The sequence below is a fragment of the Pteropus vampyrus genome, unplaced genomic scaffold (assembly GCF_000151845.1).
Source record: "Pteropus vampyrus isolate Shadow unplaced genomic scaffold, Pvam_2.0 Scaffold28, whole genome shotgun sequence".
Taxonomy (NCBI): Eukaryota; Metazoa; Chordata; class Mammalia; order Chiroptera; family Pteropodidae; genus Pteropus; species Pteropus vampyrus.
In genome coordinates, this window is record NW_011888809.1 from 2293289 (window position 1) to 2319747 (window position 26459).

General features: G+C 35.7%; 2 protein-coding genes across 2 annotated transcripts in view; both read left to right on the top strand.

Moving 5' to 3' along the window:
* The window catches only part of ITSN2 (intersectin 2), a 65758-nt gene extending 46505 nt beyond the window's left edge, over window positions 1-19253 (top strand). The window contains exons 18-28 of the mRNA XM_023528537.1: window positions 725-822; window positions 1234-1409; window positions 1705-1849; window positions 4057-4262; window positions 6206-6270; window positions 7985-8151; window positions 10752-10797; window positions 10880-11001; window positions 13373-13469; window positions 13935-14126; window positions 15998-19253. Of these exons, the coding sequence (XP_023384305.1) occupies window positions 725-822; window positions 1234-1409; window positions 1705-1849; window positions 4057-4262; window positions 6206-6270; window positions 7985-8151; window positions 10752-10797; window positions 10880-11001; window positions 13373-13469; window positions 13935-14126; window positions 15998-15999 (1316 nt within the window). The 3' untranslated portion in view covers window positions 16000-19253. The remainder of the gene's footprint in view (window positions 1-724; window positions 823-1233; window positions 1410-1704; window positions 1850-4056; window positions 4263-6205; window positions 6271-7984; window positions 8152-10751; window positions 10798-10879; window positions 11002-13372; window positions 13470-13934; window positions 14127-15997) is intronic.
* LOC111737548 (intersectin-2-like) overlaps window positions 16883-26459 on the top strand; it is a 24874-nt gene continuing 15297 nt past the window's right edge. Inside the window, exons 1-2 of the mRNA XM_023528538.1 lie at window positions 16883-16971; window positions 19498-19502. Of these exons, the coding sequence (XP_023384306.1) occupies window positions 16900-16971; window positions 19498-19502 (77 nt within the window). The 5' untranslated portion in view covers window positions 16883-16899. The remainder of the gene's footprint in view (window positions 16972-19497; window positions 19503-26459) is intronic.

The window sequence follows — 26459 nt, forward strand, 5'->3', positions numbered from 1 at the left end:
TAACTAAACTATTTTATTGAAACAATAGAATTTTAAGTCTTTGCACATTGAAATTTTCTCAAAACATATACTTTGTTTTTGATATATCTCAGAGTCCATTCCTAAAATCCTTTAAATATTATATCTCTCTTGGATGTACAAATCATTAAATCTTTATTAATGATACAATATGTAGAAAATTTTATAATCTAAAGCATTTATTTTACAAATGAACAAAGTAAAATATTTTTAATCTTATCAAGTCTAGTGTATTTGTGAGCCTTTTACTGTTTATCTTTTAGAACCATACTGACAAATCTATAGATCTTTCTTCAGTCAGCCCTGTTTACTTACTAACCTTCTCGTTTGTGACCTCTCTTTTTGTGCTCTTCTTCCCTGTTATCTTCTGACTTCACAGATCAAACTAAGCCTCTTGCTGCTTAGTCTCCTTCCAGTGTGCACAGTTCAGCCTCCACCACTCCCACACCTTCCCTGAGATCCCTGCACATGGCACACCTGACAAGTTATCTCTCTGTTTTACTGCCTCCAGCTTAAGATGAACATTCTTGTTTGCTTTAATATTGATTCTATGACTATTTAAGTCCTAACAAGACTATACAAATGGATTTTCATTATACTATTTGATGCTCAATTTTTTTTTTTAATTTTAAGAGCTCTTTATTAAGTCATAGCAAAGATGCATGTATATGAAAGTAGCAAGTAATGACAATTATCTTCTCTTAAGGTGAGCCAGCTAGCGCTTTGGTGAATTACAGAGCATTATATCGCTTTGAAGCAAGGAGCCATGATGAAATGAGTTTTAATTCTGGGGATGTAATACAGGTAGGAAATAAAGTCTTTTTTTTTGCATGAACAAGCTAAATACAATGTAATATATTACTTTATATAATACAGTAGTGCCTGCAGTTTCACTTTCTGTAATTTAAGGTACCCATGGTCAGCCACAGTCTGAAAATATCAAATGGAAAAAAGTCCAGAAATAAACAATTCACAAGTTTTAAATTGTGTGCCATTCTAAGCAGCATAATGAAATCTTGCTTTATCTCGAGTAGGCCATGAATTATCCTGTTGTCCCACATTTCCATGCTGTATGCACTCCCCACCCATTAGTCGCTTAGTAGATATCTTGGTTATCAGGTCGACTATCTCAGTGTCGCAGTGCTTATGTTCAAGTCTGCATCTCTTTCCATTACAAATATGTGGCTTTCTAACTACTTCTTTTTGTTTCCATAGGTTGATGAAAAAACCACAGGAGAACCTGGTTGGCTTTATGGTAGTTTTCAAGGACGTTTTGGCTGGTTTCCATGCAACTACGTAGAGAAAATGCCATCAAGTGAAAAATCTGTGTCTCCTAAAAAGGCCTTACTTCCTCCTTCAGTCTCTTTATCTGCTACCTCAGCTTCTTCTGAGTAAGTTTTTAGCTAACAATGGGGTTTGTATAGCTCTGCAAATGTATGAATACCTAATATGTATTTATGTCAACTTGCTTCTTAACCATATTATAATCTGTACTGGACTCTCCAAGAATATCTCTTGTTCCAAATTTTATACTGAAATTTAGTAAATTAAAACATAGGTCAGTAGTTTGTGAATTTTTTTCCCCACAAGTTGTGTTTAAACACAGTGTATACTAAGATACATTGGTAGTACCTCATTCAATTCTAAACAATTAAGTATACTTATATCAGAGTGTTACATTTACAGATCACTTTCTTCAAATCAACCAGCATCAGTGACTGATTACCAAAATGTATCTTTTTCAAACCTAACTGTTAATACATCATGGCAGAAAAAATCAGCTTTTACTCGCACTGTGTCCCCTGTATCTGTGTCACCTATTCATGGACAGGTAAATATCTTTAATTTTTGTGTGCTTTATTCTTTGACATTGCTCCTAATTCATATAAAATAGAGTGAATATTTTTGTACAAAGGCATTATTTGCTCATTTAACTAGAATTTGTAGCATTTGGTTTTATTCTTATTTGCATGTGATGTGAAGAAATTATTATTACTTAGAGGTTTCTCAACAATTCATTCTCATAGTATCAAGTTGCTAGCAGCTAAGATTTCTAAGCTCAAAATAGCATATTTACAAATCTGATTATAGTGTTCTTAATTTGTAGTTATTGTAAGAAGAGATTTGGGCTTGGGGGTTTTTGTTTGTTTTCTTAAGTCATTTGTGTGGGAACTGTATTATATTTAGCCATTGATTTAGATGTAAACATTGCAAGCATTGTTACATTAACATTGTTAGAAAGAAATTGCTGACTTCATCAGTATAGAGTCAAGTATGAGAAGTATTGTAATAAAGGTATCCTACAAAGTCTTGAGTGGTATACAGAGAAGAAAGCATCTCATTTAATTTGTGGGAATTGGAGCAGGCTTCACAAAAGGCAAGGTATTTGAGAACCTTTGAAAATAAGCAAGATATCACCAAACAGAGAAGGAAAGTTATTCCTGTGAAAGAGCAATTTGGGGAAAGTCATTGAGGCATGTCAACACAAGGAGTTTGCAGGAAACAGAATTCTTTATAGTGTAGCTAGAGTGTAGGATTCATGGAGAAAAGGTTTAAGAAGTGAAGTTAGAGCTAGAGATTGAGGTTTATGTGTGAAGTGTTTAATAACATGCTAAGTGACTTGGCAATAGAAAGCTTCTGAAGGTTTTTAAGAGAGGAGTTGAGATGTATATTTTAGGAAGATAACAGTGGTGGTAGTTTAGAGGCCACATCGGTGGAAGAAAGCAAAGGAAGGAAACTTGGTAAGGGAGGATATTACAATAGCTAAGTACCAGGAGCTGATGTGGTGAACCAATGTCACAGTAATGAAAATGTAGAGAAGAGGAGATGGATTTTAAAAAAGTATTCAGAATTGACATAAAATTCGCAATCTATTGCATGTGGCAAGGGAGGAAGAAGTTGGAATTAAAAAAAACCTCTTCAGGATCTTTAGCTTGAGTACTGAAAGGATGTTGCTGTCATTGTCTTGGGTATGCATTGCAGGAGGAGTGGGTTTGGTAGGTTCTAAACATGTTTATGTATTAGACTTGCAACTTAGGGACCTGTATTAAGGACATTCTGGTGGGAAGGCCCAGTAGGCAGTTTGATTTACAAGTCTGGAGCTCAGGAGATAAAGTTAGAATTAAGATATAGATTTCAGAAGTCATAGGTATAAATAAGATTATTTAGGGAAATTATGTAAAACAGGAAAGGAAAGGGGCTGGACCAAAGAAAAGGCATTGATCACCAGGGAGTAAGCTTCAGGAGCTGCAAGGGTTTTAGTGGTGTCAGCACTGTTCAGAGATCAGAGAAAATAAGAGTTTGGAAGAAGTTTTTGGCTTTGATGTTACCAATGACTTTGTCAGGAAGAAGTTCATGGGTACAGAACCTACATTAGAATGGATTGAGGGGTGAAATTGGAAAGCACATTTAAGACTGTTCATTCTTTAAGAAATTTGGAAGTAGAAGTAAGTAGAAAAACATAGAGATCAAATATTCAAGAGAGGGACTTCACAGTGTTACAAAATATTTTTAGAAAATGGGAAGGCTTAATAGAAGATTTAGAGCATAGGTAAAGCGGTCAGCCTTGTCAACCGAACAAAACCACTCTTTCCTCTGAGAGAGAAGGAAGAAATAAGAATAAGAATACGAAGGAGAGACAGAAAGCAGAAAAGTGGAGAGAGGCTGAACGCAACCACAGCTCCATTCCTAGTGAAGTAAGCTAAATCCACTGCAGGGAGAAGACTGCAAACTGGAAGAGAGAGAAGGCTTGCAGTAACTCTGTCCCTTTTTATTCGTTCTGGGATACTTCCTGTTCCAGTGATGTTTAATGCCAAGATGTTTCCTTGAATGGTAGGTGTTCAGTCTTTAATTTAAAAGACAGCTACTCAGATGATTGTCATAAATACTTTTAAATCAGTGGATTAGGGTTATCTTCAGTCACCATTAGCAATAAGTCACCACCACACCAAACTGGTCTGCTGTTTAACTAGTAAGTATGTTATGTACTTGGAAACAAAGTATGGTGGTTTTTTTAATTTTGTGATTTTGTATTCACAGGGACAGGTTGTAGAAAACCTAAAAGCACAGGCCCTTTGTTCCTGGACTGCAAAGAAAGATAACCACTTGAATTTCTCAAAACATGATATTATTACTGTCTTGGAGCAGCAAGAAAATTGGTGGTTTGGGGAGGTGCATGGAGGAAGAGGATGGTTTCCAAAATCTTATGTCAAAATCATCCCTGGGAGTGAAGTCAAGAGGGAAGAGTAAGCATTTTTGTGTGTTTACATGAGGTCCGGATGTTGGTGTTTTCAGTAATGAGTCAGCCATAGTATGACTGTACAATAAAATAAAAAGTCTATGTTTGAGTTTGAATATCAGAAAGATTGTTCCTAGAGTGAAAAAAGGCATAATTTATTTATTTATACCAGTTTTAGAATATCTTTTATTCTAGTTATTTTAGATTCCTGAAGTTTCCAAAGTGCTTAAAATTTTAGATCCGTTGCTTTTTTGTGCCATCAGGTCAGTTAGCATAGTTTCTTTTCATTTCCTTTGGAGCATTTCTCCCTTGTTTACTGTAAATTGTCAGTATTTAAATAAATCTTTACTGAGGGCCTCCCTTTTGCCAAAGTGGGGCATTTTATCTCTGGTCCTCCAGAGTTCCTTGAAGATCACCTCTTTTATTGCTCACAACACACTGTGTTGTAGTAATTTACTTTCTTGCCCACATCATAAGCTCCAAGAGGATGAGGTCCACCTCTTTTTTTTAAATTTGTTTTTCAGTTTTACCATAACTAGTGTAATGTTAATGCTTGATATCTGCTCAGTCATATCAACTCAAATGAATAAGGAGAGGAGCAAATGAATGAACAAATGAACTTTCAAATGAACAAAAAGCAAAAACTATCTAGATAAGGTCTCTGGCCTTTATTTCCCACTCTGTAGGGGAGTCAGGTCATCAAACATCTTTAATATAAGGAAATAAGTATAGCTATGGTTAACTGTCTCTCATGTTTTATGTGGAAGTTGATCTAAATAGAAAAACAATCTGATTTAATGAAAAGGGGCTGGCCTTTGGAAATCAAAAGTCTCTGCTATTTTTGCCAGGCTATATGGAATAACCTGCTTGCTCTTCAGTTTTCTAATTGGTTGAATGAAAAGAATACACTAAATGATCTTAAAAAACCCTTTCAGTGCTGAGATTCTCTGTAACAATTTTTAGTTCAAATGCAGAAATTTACTTTTCTGACTTAGAAGTGTATAATGAGAACAGTAACAAGAATTACATGTGTATGCTGGCACTGTGCTAGGCCCTTTATGGGAATTACCTTATTTAAATTCCATAACATTTTACAGAGAAAACTTAAGCACAAAGACTTAAGTTTAAGTGCTTTTTAAGGGGCATTTTTTCCTAAGTTTTCATTCAATTACTGATCTTTTCTAACAGATAAGACATGTAACTTGAAAACCTATGGTAAAGGAGAATTCAGCACTAGACAAGGCAGCCCATTCAATTGTTGCCACAAGTGGTAATAAGGTCCTACTCTATTTCCCTGAACCCTGCCTCAACTATGTGATTTTCTCACAGACCCTGGGGAGGGAGCCCTGGTGCATCCTACACATGTCTAGTTTTTAGACTCCACAGTCTTCCAAATTTTTAAAAACAGTTTCCTGGGTTAAATTGGAAATTAAAGCTATTCTTGTCCTGAAATATAAAAATAAAGTTCTGTTACTTTTTTATTGTCTGGTGTTGCTCAGTGATATATTTGCGTGTCTTTTTAAATGTAATGTGCTCTAAACGAATAGTGAAATTTATGCATTGCCCTTGTTTTCCCCTAAACTAAGCTATGTCCCTCCCATATATGCTTTACCAAATAACTGCCCATTTACCAATGCACTTGTGTCTTTTAAGATCCTTTAGAAAGGCAAAATATAGCACATTTGAAAAACTTTATAAATCATGTTGAAATTATTTTAATATATTAAAAAATTCAGAAGTTTGTAATTAGGCAGTTCTTAATCCACTAGGATTTTGTGTATGATAATATTTCTAGCCTTGGGTACTGAGATGGTTAATTTAATTTTAGAAAGCCCTAAAAGAATGCATTGCTAACTCCTGCAGTATTCATCAGATACCTTTGTTTTTTGCTTGTTGATGTCCTTTTTTGTTTAGTTGTTTTTTTAATCTGTTGATGTGTTTATTTGGCAGACCAGAAGCTTTGTATGCAGTTGTAAACAAGAAACCTACCTCTGCAGCCTATACAGTTGGAGAAGGTAAGCTTTAGACAGTTTGTAAATTAGATGGGAGTCACATTAGCTGCTGACTGATTATATGACTTCCCACAATTGTTTTTCTTTGCCTTGCTTCTGTGTCTTCAGTGTTAAAGTGAAATTAGTAAAACCTGTCTCTTTCCTACTTCACATGAATATTGAGGATATAGAAGAAAATAAGGCTGAAAATACTTGGCACTTTTAAAAAATCTCTGCTATAAAAATTCACCATAAACTGCCTCAATAAATAAGACCATAAAAAGTATTGCAGTGAGATAACAGGAAGGTTTTTGTTTTCCTGTTAATATATATCCAGATTATAGATGTTTAAGATGTAAGGAAATTTTAGTATATTTAGTTGTTTACAATTGCATTTTAATTACAGTGTACCATTTAAATCATTAAGTAGGATTTGAAATCAGGATACACTTTATCATAATATTACAAAGAAAAATGGAGATATTGATATCTATTTGTAGTTTTTGGATTGTTTGACTAATAAATTATTTTGCTTTTGTTAATGTGCTGAAAAATTAAAAATTGTCTACTCTTTTGCAGACCTTTTTTAAAATTAATAGTTATATAGGTTTATAAATGAATTGTATGTGTCCATTGTAAAATTAGTTGAAGTACATTTTATGTTTATATTGCTCAATAAAATCAATTTACAGGTAAATTAAACAGTTTATTCAGTGTCTGTTACATTAGAGAGTCTGTGCTACAGCCTGAAATGTATATACAAGGATGAATAAAACACAGCCTCCGAAGTGCTCACAGTAGAATGGGAAAAATTGAATAGGCATACAATTGGAGTAAATTCTATAATGAGGGAATATAACATAATTTTGAGTAGGACCTGTGAATCTACCAAGGTCACAATATTGAATTATATTAAACAATGAGTAGGGTCTTGCATTGTGACAAAGGAAGAGAAAGCTCTTGTGGACAGATGGAATGGCATGAGCCATGGTCAGTAATACTGGGAATGTGAATAGTAAATAGATTGTAGATGGTGTTCCTGGTCATCTCCAGTTTATGATATACAGATCAAATTCCATGTTGACAAATGTAAATGAAACTTGAAAGAGAAAGACTTCAAAAACCTGGTCATTTACTGCTTCTCCTAAAGTAGCAATCACAGAGACAAAAACCAAAGCCAATATTAAAATTTAGACATTTCACTTGAGGTCATACATTATCAGATATTTATTGAGCATCTGCCCTATGCCAAGTACTGGGTTAGGAGCTGGGTTGTTGTGATGAAAGTTAGCTTCTAGTACTGTCGTCATTTCTAGAACAGTGTATATAAAAGAATTAAAGAGAAAAGAACTTAACAGATTAAAATATATTTTGTGTAAGAAGATTAAGAAAGTCTTTTCATAGTGTGACTATAAAATGGAGATATTGATATCTATTTGTAGTTTTGGGGTTATTTTCTGTGATATGATGATGATGATGATGATGATGATGATGATGATACAATTGGGGGGAAAATCCCCTGATAAAGCTTTATGGTAAATCAATCTTTTTCTAAGAAAATACTAAACAATTGTTCCATTCCTTTTTTCTATCTTAACATCTCTTTATATTAAGTTTCCTTAAGTGATAAGATCTTCTACAGTGAATTTACTCAAGATCTTGGAGATTAACATAACTTCTTTTTAACTTCTGTAATCTTACAACCAAAATTAGTTTCTTTTTACTTTGTTTTCTACAGAGTATATTGCACTTTATCCGTATTCAAGTGTAGAACCTGGAGATTTGACATTTTCTGAAGGTGAAGAAATATTGGTGACTCAGAAAGATGGAGAATGGTGGACAGGAAGTATTGGAGATAGAACTGGAATTTTTCCATCAAATTATGTCAAACCAAAAGATCAAGAGGTAGAGTTATTTTGGTACAGAAACAGAATCATTTCATTCTTGTTCATCAAGATTCATACTTAAAGCAAACTCATGAATATGGTTTTGGTCAGGCTACTTGAGTTACAAGGAAACCACTTAAGGTAGCTCCAGTAAAATAGAATTTATTATAGGGATGGATCCTGTTAGAGAAATAAAGGAGACAGGATTTCATGAAATTTTAAGAACAAAGGCCATAGGTACGGCTAGGCCTCATGATAACTGAAGTTAGGGAAGGGTTCCACATTCAGGGAGGTTTACAAGGAACCACCTTGAAGGAGTTTGTAAATCTTGACTTTACGGCTCTGACATTAATGTGACTCAGCCTACATTCTGTGTACCTTCCTCTTTTCATTCCACCACTAATACGGGATAGTGAAGCCGTTCCCAAACATTCTGGTTTCAGGAAACTTTTATATTCTTAAAATTATGGGGGACTCCAAAGAGTTTTTTTTTTTAAATATGTACACTATATTTAGTGACAATTTCCATATTAGAAATTAAAACTGAAATTTAAAAAAATATTTCTAATTTATTTAAAAGCAAAATTAAACCCATTGCATGGTAACATAAATACCTTACTTTTTATGAAAACAACTGTGTATTTTCCCGGAAAAAAAAAAAAATGAAATGAATGGCATTGTTTTATATTTTCGAAAACTTCTTTAATGTCTGGCTTAATTAAGATAGCTAGATTCTCCTATCTGTTTCTATATTTAGTCTGTGGCAATACAGTCTTTCGATTGAAATATATGAAGAAAATTCAGCCTCACACAGAGATTGGGAAGAAACAGAGAAGTATATTAATAACATTTTCAGATATCTGTAGATTTTTTTTTTTATATTACCACACCAAAACTTGACAAGTATTACGTTGTTATAAATTAATTGCAACATGGAATCCGAAGCCTTATCACTGGACATTTCTTATTGTTATATTAAAATTCACCAGTCTGTTCTGCACATTTGACAGGGTTATTTACCCATGCGTGGTGTAGTAACATTATTCATTAGTCATTTGGAAAACAGTAAATCACTGAGTTATGCACATATTCCCTGTATTAATACATTCATCATATAATATTTAAAGAATCACAATATCACCACTGATCTTATAGAAAAATCTTTAAGTACTTTAAAACTGTCAAGCTCATGGTGGTAAATAATAGTTTTCCTTGAAAACTTGAATTTTATCATTGGCAAAAATCCTATCAGCTGCTTTCCTTGGAGTAATAGGCTTACTTTATTCATCTTTGAGACAGTGTCTACTAACTAAATCCCAAGTCTGAATAATTTGTCATTCACTTGTTTTTTCAGGTAAGAATGTTGATTCATGAAAAACCTAGTTTAGCTCACAAGTGCTTTTCTTGAGACAACCGTTGTACTTCATTATACAGCAGAAATGGTTTAGGCACATTTCATTTAGTCACAGAACTTTTGAGGTACTTGAGGATTAAGATTTAATAAATTGTTTTACTACTAGATCAAGGACATTCTTAAGTGAAACTGGCTTTGTCTTACTATGAACACATGGATACTATGACTACTAGTGTAATTTGGCACCACTGCCATGATTTGTACTAAGGCATCAGCAACTTTAATGGAGGTTGTAAATGTCAATACAGTGAAAAAGGCAAATAATGTCTTAATACATTATGAAAATCATTTTTATCTCCTAGATCCCTTTAAAGGGGCTCAAAGTGTCCCCCCCACCTGGGATCCCAAACCACATGTTGAGGACCATTGAGACTAGCTGGATTGACTTCTGGCTCTACCACTTAGAGGCTAGGTGACCTTAGACAAATTACTTCATCTTTCTTTGCCTCATTTTCCTTCTATGCAAAATGGAGATAATTGTAATAGTGTTATTATGAAAACTCTCTAAGTGAATATAGGTATCATTCTTAGAACAGTACCTATTACATAGTAAGTACTCAAAAACAAAGAGTACTCAAAAAAACAAAAGTATTCTTGACTGCCATCAACTCTGCTTCAGTACTTTTACTACAACTGTGTTCACTAACAGAAAAAATTTTAACTCCTTCTCTTTTCTTTGCTCATATTCTTAAAAAGAGGAAACATGGTTGGTCCAGCTTATCCTGTAAAGTCAAGTAGGTCATACTTGCTAGGGTATGGATTTTTTGTTCTTAGGTTCAGGGGGAACATAACAAAAAAATAAAAAATTAAAAACATTGCCTCCTGTGCAGCAGGAGCAAAACTCACATATGCCTTAACATATCCAAGTCACACAGGTTGTTTGCTAACCCCATTGATACATTGATGTATTTGGCCTAGATCTTCACATTTAATATTCAGGAAAAATGCAGAAAATGAACTATTCCTGCTGAGTCAATGGATGCCACCATCAGCCACTTATATATATTATATTCTGTTAGACTAGATCTCTTCATAAGTGTTGGATTCTTAACTAAATTTGGTTAATATAAGATTAATTGTCATTTTGCTCTTCATTTAAGGAAACAAGAATCTTGGGAATTAGAAATCTCTAATTCTTAATAACCTTTGTACTTTTATATTTGGATTGTTGGAAAGTGATAAAAAAGTATATCTTTTCCTTACAGAATTTCGGGAGTGCTAACAAATCTGGAACTTCAAACAAGAAACCTGGTATGTATAATAATGAATTGGAAATATTACTAAAGTGTTTAATAGTTTTGAATTCACAGTTTCTTGTTTTTCTTCTTTTCAGAGATTGCTCAAGTAACTTCAGCATATGTGGCTTCTGGTTCTGAACAACTTAGCCTTGCACCAGGGCAGTTAATATTAATTCTAAAGAAAAATACAAGTGGGTGGTGGCAAGGGGAGTTACAGGTAATAATCTTTAAGCAATGTTTATTAATTTTATTATAAAACTAATGCATGCCCATTAAAATTAATAAAAATTTTAAATCACCTATAATCATAGCACTCGGAGGTAACAGTATTAACGTTTTAGTGTATGTTTCTGTCTAGTCTTTTCCCTATTCATCTTAGCACAGTTGAATTAATGTAAATAACAATATGAAGAATAATTTCCTCTGAAGATATCATTGTTTTCCAGTCATATCCACTTTAATAAACTACAGGTCACTTGAAGGAAAGCATAGCATCATCTTTGCCTGGAATAACCCCAGCCTTGCAGTATAGCCTTTAGGAGAAAAAAACATGATCCAGGCTATGTACTGAGAAAATACTCCCCACTGGACTGTCCCCCCATGGTCTTATGTTTTTGAAACATCAATGCAGAGAAAGGAAGTGCAGACATAAATGAGCTTGTTTTTTTTTTTTTTTTTCTAAAATGTTAACAGAGATATTTCATATATTTTGATATAGGAAGTTCTTTTCTCTCCACGAAAATATCTTTACTAATAAAAACTAAAGAGCATTTTAGGATTAAAAGATGATGAGAGGTACAATAGCTGTATTTTTATGTAAGATTAATTATGATTTTAATAAGGAGGTTAAACATAGCTTCATTCTTGCAAATTGGTCTTAACAATTCCTAAAGAACAGTAGATATTCAAAATTCAATATCTTCTTGAGTAACCTCCTGAAATTCCACCTTCTGATTTGCTTTGAAGATTAACCCAACCAAGTGGAAAACATGGCTCTGCACATATTTTATATCTGATCTCTTGATTAATTGATTAGTTATTAACAAAGCCCCAAGAGGTGTTTACTATGGGCTATACCATTTTAAGTGTTGACTTTAACTTAGAACTCTAGAAAAGTCTTTTTATTTTATAGATATAATTTGCATGAAATATGCAGAGAGATCTCAGTCTGAAAGGCCTCCAAATAGACTTCTACAAATAGCATTTTCAGCAGCACTCTGAGTCTTTCAGTTGTTTAATATTGACCCGGAAGGCCAGTGCAGAATTCATTAAGACCACTCTTACTTCTGACACTGATTTTAAGTTTGAAAATCCCCAGGACCACTCTCAAATTCAGTAATTTGCTAGAAGGACTCACAGGACTCACTGAAAGCTACAGTAGTCCCCGCCTTATCTGCGGAAGATATGTTCTCAGACCCCCAGTGGATGCCTGAAACTGCAGATGGTAATGAACCCTACAGATACTATGTTTTTCTCCTATACATACACACCTATGATAGTGTTTAATTTGTAAATTAGGCATAGTAAGAAATTAACAACAATAACTGACAATAACATAGAAGTTATACTATAATAAAAGTTATGTGAATATAGCCTCTCTCAAAATCTTATTGTATTGTACTCACCTTTTCACTTAAAGGAAGCACTTTATAGCTTCTCTTTGGCATATCCAAATCGCCAGCACCACCACTCTTGCGCTTTGGGGCCGTTATGAAGTAAATAAGGATTACTTGAACACAAACACTGCAATACCTGATAGTCAATATGATAATGTAGGTAGCTACTAAGTGACTTACAGGCAGGTAGTATATAAAGCATGGATACACTGAACGAAAGGATGACTCATGCCCCTGATAGGACAGAGCGGGATGGTGTGCGATTCATCACGCTACTCAGAACAGCGCGTAACTCAAAACTTATGAATTGCTTATTTCTGGAATTTTTTATTCAATATTTTTGAATTGCAGTTGACTGTGGTAACTGAAACTGTGGAAAGCAAAACCGTGGATTAAGGGGGACTACTATATTATACTCGTGGTTAACAGTTTATTACAGCAAAAGGTTTTAGATTAAAATTAGCTAAGGGAAAGGATGTATGGTGCAGGTCAGAAGGGTTGCAGACACAGAGCTTCCAACTGCCCTCTCCCAGTGTAGTCATAGACAACATTAACTCTTCCTGACAGTAGCACCCACAGAGTATTGCCAAGCAAAGAAGCTCACTTGAACCATTGTGTCCAGAGTTTTTATTGGGGCTCTATCACATAGACATGGTTGGCTGCCTCTATAGCTGAATTCTCCAGAGTCTCTCCAGAGGTTGAGTTTATACTACATGACCCAGCATACCCACCATAAATCACATTGTTAGACTGTCTGGCATGGTCAGGGCCCCCAGGGAAACTAAGACACTCATTGGTCAGGACATTCCAAAGGTCAAGAGATTACCTCTTAGGAGCTGAAGGCAAAACCCAGACCATTTTTTGTGCAAGGTAAAATTCTTTACTATGCTGGCAGCATTTTTCTCACTTTTAGTTTATGTCTCAATAATTGGTTTAATCTCATCTTTCATATTCTTTGTGCTAATTTTACAGGCCAGAGGAAAAAAACGGCAAAAAGGATGGTTTCCTGCCAGCCATGTTAAACTTTTGGGTCCAAGTAGTGAAAGAACTACACCTGCCTTTCATCCTGGTATGAAATGGGTTAACTTGAATTTCATCTTAGAAAAATTTTGTTAAAGCTCACCAACTTCTTAGATTAACTAACTGAAAAATATTAAAAAATTGTTCTTTTCTTACTTCTGCCTAAAAGATGTTACAATGAGAACTTTTTTTCTGAGAAATTCTGTAGAAGCAGCCAATTCTTCAGTGGTACTTGAAACACTTCACTCCTTAGGATTTTTCCAAGTGGAATTACTATACAATCATACTTAAAGTGAAAGCATTTCATTGGATTTTTAACTGTAGTTTGGAAATTCTTGTTTTTGTAAAATGGAGTGGGCAAAGAGGGTGGGAGAGAGCAACTGAAAGGAAATTTTAGGCTAATTTTCACATTTAATATTAGCGTAATTTAAGTCCTAGGGGAATTTTAACATGTGATCCTTGTAGGAATAATCAATTTGTTAAATTCAGTATTCTTTTGTTCTTTTTCTGGTAGTGTGTCAGGTGATTGCTATGTATGACTATGTAGCGAATAATGAGGATGAGCTAAATTTCTCCAAAGGACAACTTATCAATGTTTTGAACAAAGATGATCCTGACTGGTGGCAAGGAGAAATCAATGGGGTGACTGGTCTCTTCCCTTCAAACTACGTTAAGATGACGACAGATTCAGATCCAAGTCAACAGTGTGAGTAATATCAAATTATTTACCTCTCGACAAGTGCAAGAGCTTTAATATGCAGCACTGCATTTATTACTGTTCTGGATCAAATATTAAACTTAGCACTCTTAGTAATTGTGTATTAATGTTTAAAGTAAAAAGATGCAAAGAGAAACTTCACAAGATCAAATGTTATACTGCTTTATTTTAAATACTTTTTTACTAGCTTCAGACCTTACTATTGGACTTTATCTGAAAATTTTATAATTTTATGGGTTCTTTGATATAAAAGTGGTCTATACTGTAACTTCCTTTTACCATCATCCCTTTTCAGCATCCAGTGATCTTTTTGAGCTTCATAAAGTGTAGCTAGTAATTGCCCTATTTACCTATTAAAAGTTACCCTTTTAGTGTGTAGGTGCTATTAATTTTGCCACCTTCCCATTTATTTCCCACATATTTACACATTATCCAGGTTAAAAGAAAATTTAAAACCTGTTTAAATTGTTTTCAAAACTCTTATTAGGTGTTTTTTTTAAATAGATACCTGATACCACAAGATATATGTAAATCAAGGTCTATATCACTGTTTTTAGATCAAGAGTCCAGATCTCAAAGTGTGATATTTGGTATTACATAAAATTTCCTCAAGTCTTTCTTATATTTGACAATAAACATACATTAATAATAAATTAAAGAATAAATAGTACTTGGAAATAGTTTTTTCCTTTATAAAATGGATGTTACTTTATACTTTTGATTTTGTTTTAACAAAATATATCATGATTTATATTTTGATCATTCTCTTGAAATTACCTACAAGATTTAGCCTTTCATTTTAATTTAGTTTCTGAGAACATATAAATGGTAACTCAGTCAAAGCTGAGATATGATTCAGTGCAACTATTATGAATTTATTTTATACTATAATTTTGCAATATTTATTATTTTCACTTCGGTGCTTCATCCTTAGAGAAGACTTTCCTTTCGATAAAGCAACTGAATTTCCCATTTTGGAGGTGGGAAGAGTCCAGTTTTTATGGTTTGAACATTCCTAAAAATATCTCCGGGTTTAGGAGAAGTGGTAAAGAAAATTTTATAACAATTTGGGTTACCTAAATGAATGACCATCTTAAGCTCTGCTGGATAGCTTGGCAATTTTTAGTGCTCACCAGTTTATCTTATTAATTAGAAATGCCTACAGTGCCTTTATTGGACCTGAGAAAGGAAGATACTTTTCATACGTACTGGGTCTGGAAGATTTTTGGCTTTGGCTAGTGATTCCTGGAGGCATTCCAGGATGTCAGTACATTTGACTTTGGTAGTGTCTACGATGTAAAGTGATGGTTTTCCAGGTGTGGTTTTTTCGTTATCTTGTGTTCCAGTGGTGGAACACTTTTTTCCAATTAAGTCTTCTATAATAAGGGATGTAAATAACAAATAAAAACTGTTTTAAAGCAAAAACAGTTAGGCATGTCTGAGTCAGTAAAAACCAGCTAAATTTTAGATTACCATTTGTGTTTCTTGGGCCCTTATAGGTATTATTTTCATGTTATTATGTGATTAGGATACAGTCATGCACTGCATAACATGTTTGTCAACAACTGACTGCATATATAATAACAGTGATATACCACACAGCTTAGATTTGTGTAGTAGACTATGCCATCTAGGTTAGTGTAAGTACACTCTATGGTGTTCACACAACAAAATTGCCTAATGATGCATTTCTCAGAATGTATTCCCATTGTTAAGTAGTGCAAGACTGTAATTTTTAAAGGTCGGGAATAGTAATAATTCAAATTTGTTTAGTTGATGGTTCATGTAATTAGTCAAATTTTTTCTCACCCACTTAATTTGCTTTATGTTCATTTTATTCCTCATTTTTCTTTTTATAGGACCCAATGTTGTCTTCCAGTGTGAAAGCACCCCAGAGACCCACTATCCAAGTTTGACTGTAGCGTGGAGGCAGGGCAGGCAGCCCTGATCAAATATCTCCTACACAATTCATTAACTTCGTTTGAATGTTAGAGCCACTTGTGATTATTTCTTTGTGTTTCTAATTTACAGTTAAAATTTATTTGTAACAAGTTAAAGGATAGTGGGTCTTTGTGTGGCTTTCCCTGCTGTTCACTCTGGCATCCTTTAGCATTTTTCTTTTTTTTTTAATTTGGTAATTGTAGGTCATTAGCATGCACATTGAGTTTGCCCTTACATGGTGGGAATTCAAACACACAAAGACCCACTATTTGCACAAACTATTCTCGCTGGTTTGGAATGGGCTGCCATGCTTTATAATGTAATTGCAACATGTATATTCATTATAGAATTCAGATAAAATTTGCTTATGTTTTGCTATTATGTTTGATCTAATCCTAATCACAGTGAGCTCTTAATTGGTTCAATATGTGATTTGTCCCAAATATGCACTATTTACTCTGTTATTTTCTAATATGCCACTATTCAGTATTTAAATTTGCTAAAGGCCAAGAACTGGAAGTAACTTTTTCTCTATTTTCTGTGTATTTTGGGGTGGGAGCAATAACACTTTGGGGAGCTTTTCTTATCTTATAAAAGAGGAAAATGGCCTGCCCCATCACTATGTGTGGAATGGGATATGTTTCATCTGTTTCAGCTGCCCAGGAGTGAGCATTGTACTATGGCAGTTCCCTTGGGATCTTTATGTACTCTGGGCTAATGAAGATACTGCATCATGTCTTGCGGCAATTAGTTGTTACTTCTTCATTGATAACCTAAAAATGTATTATTTTTGAGGAATGAGAGGCTCCTGTCATTGTCCATGAGATATGTAACTGTCCCTAGCTTAGACAGAGCATTTATATCTATAATACATTTTAAAGTCAAAATATATGTTATCTATTTTAATTAAGTGACCACATGATGTCCCAGGTCACAAAAGGACACTGGTTGACATTCTTTTTAATGTATTTAGTAAAGGTCATAAGGAGCCCTTGAAGAGTTTAAATGTCCTTGAAGCAGGTATGCAGGCCCTGTCTAGTCAGCAGTGAATTCGAGTGCGAGCTGGCATTCCTCTGTGTCTGTGGAGCTGCCTTGAGGCTAGAAGACTGACTTTGCCTTCCGGAATTCTCTGACTAGTATCTGTTCTTCAACCTCATTGGCTACTTTGACATAGGATTTTACTTCTTTTTCTTGTATGGAAAACACTTTAAGGATAATAAACTTTATTATAAACTAGTAAATTGGAGAGTACTTAGCTGAAACAAAAGGAATTTTAGTGGACAGTATTAAACCATATTTGAAAATGAGAAGTTTATGCAATTTAAAATGTTTACAAACTGCAGTGCAATCTACTGTTTATGAATGTCCAAGTATTATCAGGAAAAGTGTACATACAATCAGAGTCTTATTTCCTCACAGAGTTCTTTAAGAAGAATGAAATATGTTTTTATATCTCTGAGTTTGTTAGAGGCATATTTTGTGCAATATTTATGTTAATGTGCCTATACATGATGAATGAATGATTTCAGTCATACATTGCCTAAATCATAACTTTATGACACTTGAGAAGGAATCAACAGCTTAGTTAGAACTTCACAAAGTTTGTGTCTGTGTTCCAAAATATTTCACATCTTTTGGGATGTGTGGTGATTCGTACGTGTGCTCCCTGGGCTAGGGATTTGTAGTAATTAGACTGCCTCAATTTTTAGCATTTGGCATCATCATGATACTTTTATAAAATATGACTTTAATAGGAAAGCAATAATATCATTTTACAGGTGGAATAACAGATTTGTCTGCAGTCACTAAAGGAGGCAGTGCAAAGATTGAGTCCTTGTGGATTCAACACATCTTCTAAATTATACAGATTCCTTGGTCTTGCCTTTTGTGTTCTGAACCTTCTGCTTTTGCACCCTTTAGTTGGGTTCACATTAAGAACAGTTACTTTAAGTCCATTTTAAACCCTGAGGTTAAAAATCAGACCAGTGCTAATAAGCCACATGATTTGGTGTAACATTTTCTCTATATATTTTTTTGCATTTGGACTTATCTAATACACTGATAAATTATTTCAAAGCTATTTTTATAGCTCACGTCATTTCACTTTTACACAGATAAGTATAGATTATTCAGAATGACATTCAGGTAGAGCTTAGCATCCATAATCAATTTGAAAATAATGTATATATCAGGTACCTGTGGACTAAATCACATAATGGCATATTTATGATGAATGTTAGTCTGGAAAACATATTTACTGTCTTTACTGAAATACCTCTCTTTGTGAAGGTATTTTGTCATATATTTGAGAGAAAGCTAAAGGAAATAGTATGGCATATAATAATAATTTGTCCTGAAAAGTGCATGCAGTCCTTTGCAATACCTCGTATTCTGCCATGTATTTGCTCTCTTCCTCCTCATTCAGTATAGGAGGCAGCTTTCACTTCACTTAGAAAGCAACATTAGAAGGAAAGTTTAGCATGAAAATAGAGTTTTAAAATGGGAACGTAACTGAGTAAATCTGAACTCTATAGAAGGTAAAATTTATTTTAAAATTATAATGTGTGATAATCATTTTTAAAATATGTGATTAAATCTGATGGGTTTTCCTGCAATTAAAAAATCAGTTCTAAAACCAAAGCTGAGTTTTTCGAAAATACGAAAATTTAAATCAACCCTACTCATTGTAGAGTTTCCTCTAAAACTTTTGAGTTGTTTTAAAGTAATAGAACTATTTTAAAATGTAACTGATATTTTAGTGTTTTAAACTACAATGTGAATACTGATAGTTTAAAATAAAGTGAGGAAAGGAAAAGTAGAGAAAGAAATGTCAATTCCAGTCCAAAGCTTTATTTGCCAAATTTTCTTAGAATTAATTTTACCAAGTTACAAGTTCTTGTAAATAGAATCTATGGAAATACTGAGAGACTTTTGCCTATAGTGGCATTGTTGGATGCTGCTGTGATGCTACTGTAATGTAATAAATTATTAAATTGTTGCAAAGTGCTGTTTTTTGCCTTAAATTTTTATTTTGTGTGTCTTGGAAACTATAGTATTAAAGGTATTGAGATTGTGCAAATGCTGGGCACGCTTGGCATGAGGTAATCTGTTGTTATTTTTACAAAATTGTAATATAACTATGCAAGTGTGGTTATTAAAAGAACACAAACTACATTACTTGTATTGTGTATTTCTTTGAAGCATCCTTTAACACATTTTTAATTTTTTATATGTAGTTATGATTGAATTTCTTTAGAATTTCTCTTTTTCCTTAATGTAGTCTCTGTGTGCGGATCAGCTAATTGTTTTATATCAATGGGGACAAAAGAAATTTTTAAGTGGCCAACATTGAAGTACTTTAATCAAGATAATGACATGTATCTCAAGAGCAAAAGAAATTTTGATTTGAAAGTAAAAGAAAATATGATCTAGGATAATAGTAGACTACAATGTTACTTATAATTTTACTCCAACTTTTTTCTAAAAGGATTGGAAAGAACTTACAGGTTAATAGCCATTGCAGTTGTAGTTAAGACATTTTTAGTACACAAAATAAAAGTTTATATAAAAGAAACAGCAGTGAATACTTGGGGCACCAGAGATAAGCAGAGTTTTACAGTTAAGTAACCAAATTGCTGGTTTTACTTTGAAAAAATATGGATCAAAATCCAGCCTATCCATCAATGTCTGGCATATACAATCTCTCTCCAAAAAACCTTTACTCATCCCTGGAAAGTCATTCAACTAACATGTACTAAGTATTTGCATAAGGCCAAGCAGTGTACTAGGTGCTGGGAATATGAAAATGAGTGTCAGATGGTCCTAGCCTCAGGTAGTACTTAGCTCTGTGAGGAGATCAGATATATAAGCAGATAATTATAAAACAGCATGCTAAGCCCAGTGATAGATATGTACTGAGCACCAAGAGAGTACCGAGAAGGAATACCTAATTCAACCATGTATTGGTGAATTAGAGACGATCTCCTAGAAGAGGCAGCTACTAGATCCATAGGATAAGCAGGAGTAAGCCAGACTGAAGGGTGGGATGGTGGAAGGATGATGATGCAAGCAGCATGGGTGCAGGAGGAGAGATGTAATTATAAGCAGTTTGTTATTGCTAGAGGGAAGTACAAAGCCAGGAGCAGTGAGAGTTGAGGCTTAGAGGCCAGCCAGGAGCTAAATCAGATTCTCTAGCTTGGCTACTCATTGGAATCACTTGGGAAGCTTTAAAAGCTATTGCTGCTTGAGTCCTGATGTAAATGGCCTGGCCTTTTGAAGTGTAAGGCTTTAATCAAGACACCTAGATTTAAGGATTTAGTATCTCTAAATTCTATAGTAAATCACTTAACCACCAAGCTTCAGATTCTCAGTGTATTTATACAATAAGGGTCAAAGTTGTTCGGAAGATTGATCAAAGGTTGTAAATTGTCATACACGTTAGTAACAGTTAATGTTTATTAGAATTGAAAGTTCTATGTTGGGTGAACATGAAGAAACTACTGTTTTGTTACATCGCTTCATAATATTCTGTATTCTGAATAGCATATTAATTTCCTCAGTGATATAACTAGCAGATATCAGCTTGAACTAACTGCTTTCTGAAGGCCAAGTCTGTACTTCTGTCTATACTGGAAGGTCTTTGCTATCTTCTAGGCCTATGACATTTTACTGTAGGTTCAAAAATAAAACCAATAAAATTTTTCTGTATCCACTTGCATTTATCAACAGAGTTGCTTTTAGAGTTCTAGAATACTACCAGTTTCTAATAGCCAAATAATTTTTTTTCCTATGGTGGCAGCATTAGAATACAATATGAACTTCTTCCACTTTATGCTTGAATGAGCAACCTAATAACATGACAGTGAACTTGACAGGCATCAAAAAAGACAAGAGTCTAAAAAATTATTCAAGAATTATTTAAAATTTCAAAAACAAAATCACAAATATCTATGGCTTCATGGTGAGAGCATGATACTTGGTACAGAGTTTGCACTCAGTAAATATTTGCCAAGCAGATAAAAGGCTGTTCTTTTACAAAATAAAATTTTATAATCCAGTAATTTTCTAGTGCCCTGATAAAACTTCAGTATTAAAGTCAGCCTTCAAAAAATGCACACAGTTTAGTCATCTGGGTTTACTGTTAAAATCTTGTCTTTTCACTGAGCTTAAACACAGGCTGAAAACCATTATGTGATAACTCTGGCTGCTTAATTTGGGCACACAGAGAATAGCATTGTGTGGTGGTATTGCTCTCCTCAGAATGGACAAGGACTTTTCTGAGACTTTATTACATAATCTGAACAAACCCTCTTTGTATAGTCATCACAAATTGTCTTTTGTCCTCCACCTTTTGAAATCTTTGCAGATCTCTCTCTTCTCCTTTCTCAGCATCTCATTTGCTGCTGCTTCTTGCTTAAACTGTAACTTAGAGCAGTTGTTCCCAACTGAAGTTTTCATATCATTTTCTATAATTTGTCTCTCAGTCTCCACATCCTAACACAAGTGTTGGAGGTCTTGTGGCTTGGCCCACCATTGATTATTTTTTGGGAACTTTGACCTGAAAATAAACATCTCTCATTTTTACTTTCCTATTCTCCTTGTCTACCAGAGGGAACTTATCAGGAAGTTTTCATCATTCTCACCGACTGCCTATAATTAATATCAATGTACTATCTCCCACAGCTCAGGATTTATCCTCATAGCACATTCTTTAAGTACTTGTTAAAGACATACTCCATGTCAGACACTGGGGATATAGAAGATTATAAGACAAAAATTCCTGCCCTCTTGGAGCTGACTAGTGAGTAGGGTAAGACAAAACAAACAAAACGAATAAGTGTATAGTGTCTTAGAAAAATAAAACGGGTCAGGAAAAGAGTGCTGGGGAGAAAGGGTGGATCCAAAGGGATTTTGGTTTTAAACAGGCTCTTCAGGTAGTCTCCCTGAAATGGTGATAATGTGTGAGCAAAGACTTGAGGGATGTGAGGTATATCTGGAGGAAGCCCAGCGGATATCTGGAAGGTCATTCTGGACAGAGAGACCAGCACATGCAAGGGCCTCAAGCAGGAACATGCCTGAGATGCTTGAGAACCACATGGAGGCCGGTGTGGCTAGAACAGAGGGAAGAACAAGAGAAGGAAGAAATGAGGACAGAAGGGAAACCAGGGAGATGGGAGAGACTGTTTAGGTTCTCATGGGCTGATCGTAAGAACGTTGGCTTTTGCTCGGAGTGAGAAGAACCCACTGAAGAAGGGTTTTAATCAAAGGAATCACATGATCTGATATGTTTTAACAGGGTAGCTCTGGCTTGCTAGATTAAAGTAGGCTGGGGGTGGTCAGAAGCAAGGAGACCCATTAGGCTAGTGCAGTAATCCAGACGAAAGATGGTGGTGGCCTGGGTCACAGTGTTGGTGGTGGGCACGGTGAAAAGTGGTGAGATTATGAGTATATTCTGAAGATAGAGCCAACAGTTGGATTGAATGGGGGGGTGTGAAAAGAAGTATCAAGGATGTCTCCAAAGATCTCATCCTGAGCAACCAGAGAGATGGGGTTGCTGTTAACTGAGGTGGAATGTAATGGAGGAGGAGCAGGTTGGGGGATGATGATTAGAATTTTGGTCTTGGCCATTTTATCTTCACTCACCTTTTAAATGTCTAAGTGGAGATACTGAGCAGGCACTGCTCAGAACATATGGTGAAATTCAAAGGAGATATTAAGGCTGGGGTATAAATTTGGGAGTGTGTAATAAGTATGTAAATGACATATAAAGCCCTGGGACTAGACAAGATCGCCAAGGATGTATGTAGAGAAGAGAAAGGTTCCAAGGACTGAGCCTTAGGTTTCAGCATTAAGTCTGGAAGATGAGGAGGAACCAGAAAAGGAAACTGAGAAAGACTGACCAGTGAGGTAGGAGGATACGAGGCAACCTGATGACCTAGAAGCCCAATGAAGAAGGATTTTAAAGAGGAGGAGTGATCAACTGTCACGCATGCTAGTGATAGGTCAAGTAAAGGGTGCCTGCCGTTCGCTAAAGGAGGAGGCTACCTTTAGCTTTCAGGAAGCTCTCCTTTAAACTAAAATATTTGAAAATAATTTTAATGTGTAATTTTCCAGATATATTCAGTAATTATTTCTATATAATATAGATTGTTTAGTATTTATTGAAATTGATTCTTTGGGTGTTTGAAAAATGTATATTATTTTGTGTATGTGTTCAGTTTTTAGGCCTGTTAATAGTGTGCAAATCTTTCATAGTCTTACCAGCATATCAAACCCATGATTTCCTAGATATTTAACTCGAACATGAGTAAATTTAGAGGAAAATCTTGGTAAGTAATAGTAAAGGTGTAATGTGGATGTGACGGAATGTAAATTATTGAAATTTATAAAATACTAGTGTAAGAGGTGGGGTAGCCTTAGGCACTGTTCATATTGCTTCTATCAGTCAGCTGGCAATTCTGACACATGACACTGGGTCGCATCACAACATGCAGCATTCTACCAGGTGTCAGGCCATCACGTTCAGCCTTGCTACACACGACCTAGTCAGACAGGCGTCTCTATTCAGTCGTTCCTACAGTTCTCCCTGGCAGAACAGAATAAAATAAAACCCACAAAAAGCTTGATAATTTTGAACATGACAGTGACACTATTTCTTCTTGGTAGCACCAAACCTGCCTTATTCAATTTTTTTTTCTGTGGGAGTAACTTTTTTAAAGCTGTTGGCAACGTGTGCAGAAAATAGAACAGCTTTCTTCATTAGAACTATCTGTAAGCCCAAATCTATATAAAATCTGTAAAAATTCAAGGGCAGTCAGAAAGAGAAACCTCCTTTAAAAGTCCAGTCTGATCCTTACATTTGCTGCCTCTGTGGCTTTGTCCATTTGTCCCCAGTGCTAGCCAAGCACTTTCTGTGTGGTACGTCTGCATCCTGTCCAAACGCTTCCCCCGTCCAGAAAGCCCCTGCTTCAAGCTGCCCCTTCTCCCTGCTGCCCTGCCCGCTGCTTGCTGCCTCATATTGTAGCTTGCTTGATACCTGCCAGGTTTTTCTTTCTGTCTGAGGAAGAGCTTCCTGAGGCATTTCCCCTCCCACTGAGCATAAGGCAAGCCCTCCGCTACTTACTGAATGATTCTGGAATTATGTCACTTCCTAGGTTGACGTCGTAGTTGCTCCGATGTGCCCGTAAATTGATCCAAACTGAATGCAATTCTTCTCACCCTAACACGAGACTGAGACTTCCCTCAAAGTCTCGTAGGGCTGCTGTGCATCCCAGATCAGCAGTTCTAGTGGGTTAAGGCTGTGATCTTGTTTGGAACTGCTGGGTCCTGGGAACTTTAGGTGTCCTAATGTAGCACTTTACTTTGAGAAACCTAGGGAAATGTTTCTCAAATATTTTTAACAGCTCACAGAAAGAAATATATTTTACATCCCCAAATACATACCTAACTAAAAATTTTCACAGAATAACACTTACCAATGGTGTGCACGTGATAGTTTCTTTTTTTTTTTTTTTTTAATGCTGGGCCCGACCCACATGTTAAAAAACTAAATTGATATAACAACCCACCAGTAGCTCATGACCAGCAATTTGAAAAACCCTGATCTCAAGCATTTGATCCAGCCAATCATTTCAAGATCTTTGAAAATGTCTTGAGATGATGAGAATAGCATGGATTCTTCGCAAGCTCAGCACAGTTCTGATCTCTGAAGCCATTTCTAAAAATCCTTAATTCTATCATTACATATTTAGAAGGGAGATTGGGACCTCTTCTAATTAGTTACAGGCTTTACTCATTCACTGCTTTCAAGCACTGAGTGTTTGGTCATTCAGCCAGTTATCCATAGTGGGGTGCTGTTCGCAGAAGTTCACCCTTTGGAAAACTATGTACCTCTTTCAAGGCACCGTTTATAAACCCGGCTCATCTGCTGATGTCTGTTTTCTACAAAGAAGACTAAAATAATATATATATTTTTAACTCTACCTTGTTTTTCCATAGGGTGTGCTGATCTCCAAACTCTGGACACCATGCAGCCGATCGAGAGGAAAAGGCAGGGCTATATTCATGAGCTGATTCAGACTGAAGAGCGGTATGTGGACGATCTCCAGCTTGTCGTGGAGGTGAGGGCCCACCGCTGACTGGCTCTAGGAGCCTCGGGAATGGGGGCGGGACTCAAAGCAGGGTCTCACCTTTGATGTGTGAATTTACAAGTAGTGACAAGAGCTCCTCCCACACTCAAGATGCTGTCTCTGCCGGTTGGAGAGGACTTGAAGATCTCAAGTCAAATCTTTCTCTCAAATTAGGTGATTCAGAATGAAGAGAGAGAAAAGGGGACACTCAAATACCTCAGAGCTACCAACCAGGAAGGACAAGGGTGCAGAGGAGGTGGGAGGGCACTAAAGCAAACTTATACCTACCTCAGAATTTTGCCTATCTGTATTTACACTGCCTTTTTGACACCTGACATTTTCATAAACTTTGATGTTTCCAGAGGAATTGCGAAACAGTGGGAGTATTCCCCTAACATTTGTGTCAGTTTGGAAAACCAAATAGAATATTGTAAAATGTTTCCCAATTACCATATATTTACTGTTTATGTTTGTGCCTATTAATGTTACCAGTGACCTCTAAGCCAATAACAGCTGTAAGAGCAACATTTAAAAAATGCTTTGGGTTTAAGTAAACAAAAGTAGTCTTTATAGTTCTGTTACACTTTTGTTTCCATGGCTTTAGTTCCCACTGAATTTTCAAGGCCCTCAGATGAGAAGCCCAGTTAAATAAACCACCTGAGGAGAACAGGTGTTGTCACACAGGCCCAACAGGTGCAATGTATACCTGGCCAAGACCTTTACAGAGGCTTGGAGCAAAGGCTGTATCCTTCTGCACCTGCCCCCCGGCAAGGTTGCCTGTGAGTCATTCTCCACCCTATATGCAGGCTGGGATCTCCAAACACACCTGCTTGTTTGCCTCAAGTAGGTGTGCTTGTCTCACCTGTGCACGATACCACACTTCTTGGTTGATCATGTCTATGTCCCCTCAAGGCTAGGAGCTCCTGAGGGCAGAGACTGTGTGTCTTTCATCCTGTATCCCCCAAACTTAACCTGGCCCTTTGCAGGCCTTCCCATCAGTACCGAAGGAATTAGGTAGGTTTGTGTCTGCATGTCTCTGAGCAGGACAGATGATCTACAAGAAAAGCCTATTTTTTTTGTTAACCCCATTGAGTATCAGCCCTGCTGCTGGTCATGTTACAGTCCTGAGGGGTTGTAAGGGTGCAGAGGTACCTCTCTGACACTAGTAAAGAAGGTGAACAGGGGCTGGTTGCCTGCCCCACCTCAGACCAGTCACTTAACCACTTAGGCCTTGGTTATTCCAACTCTGCCA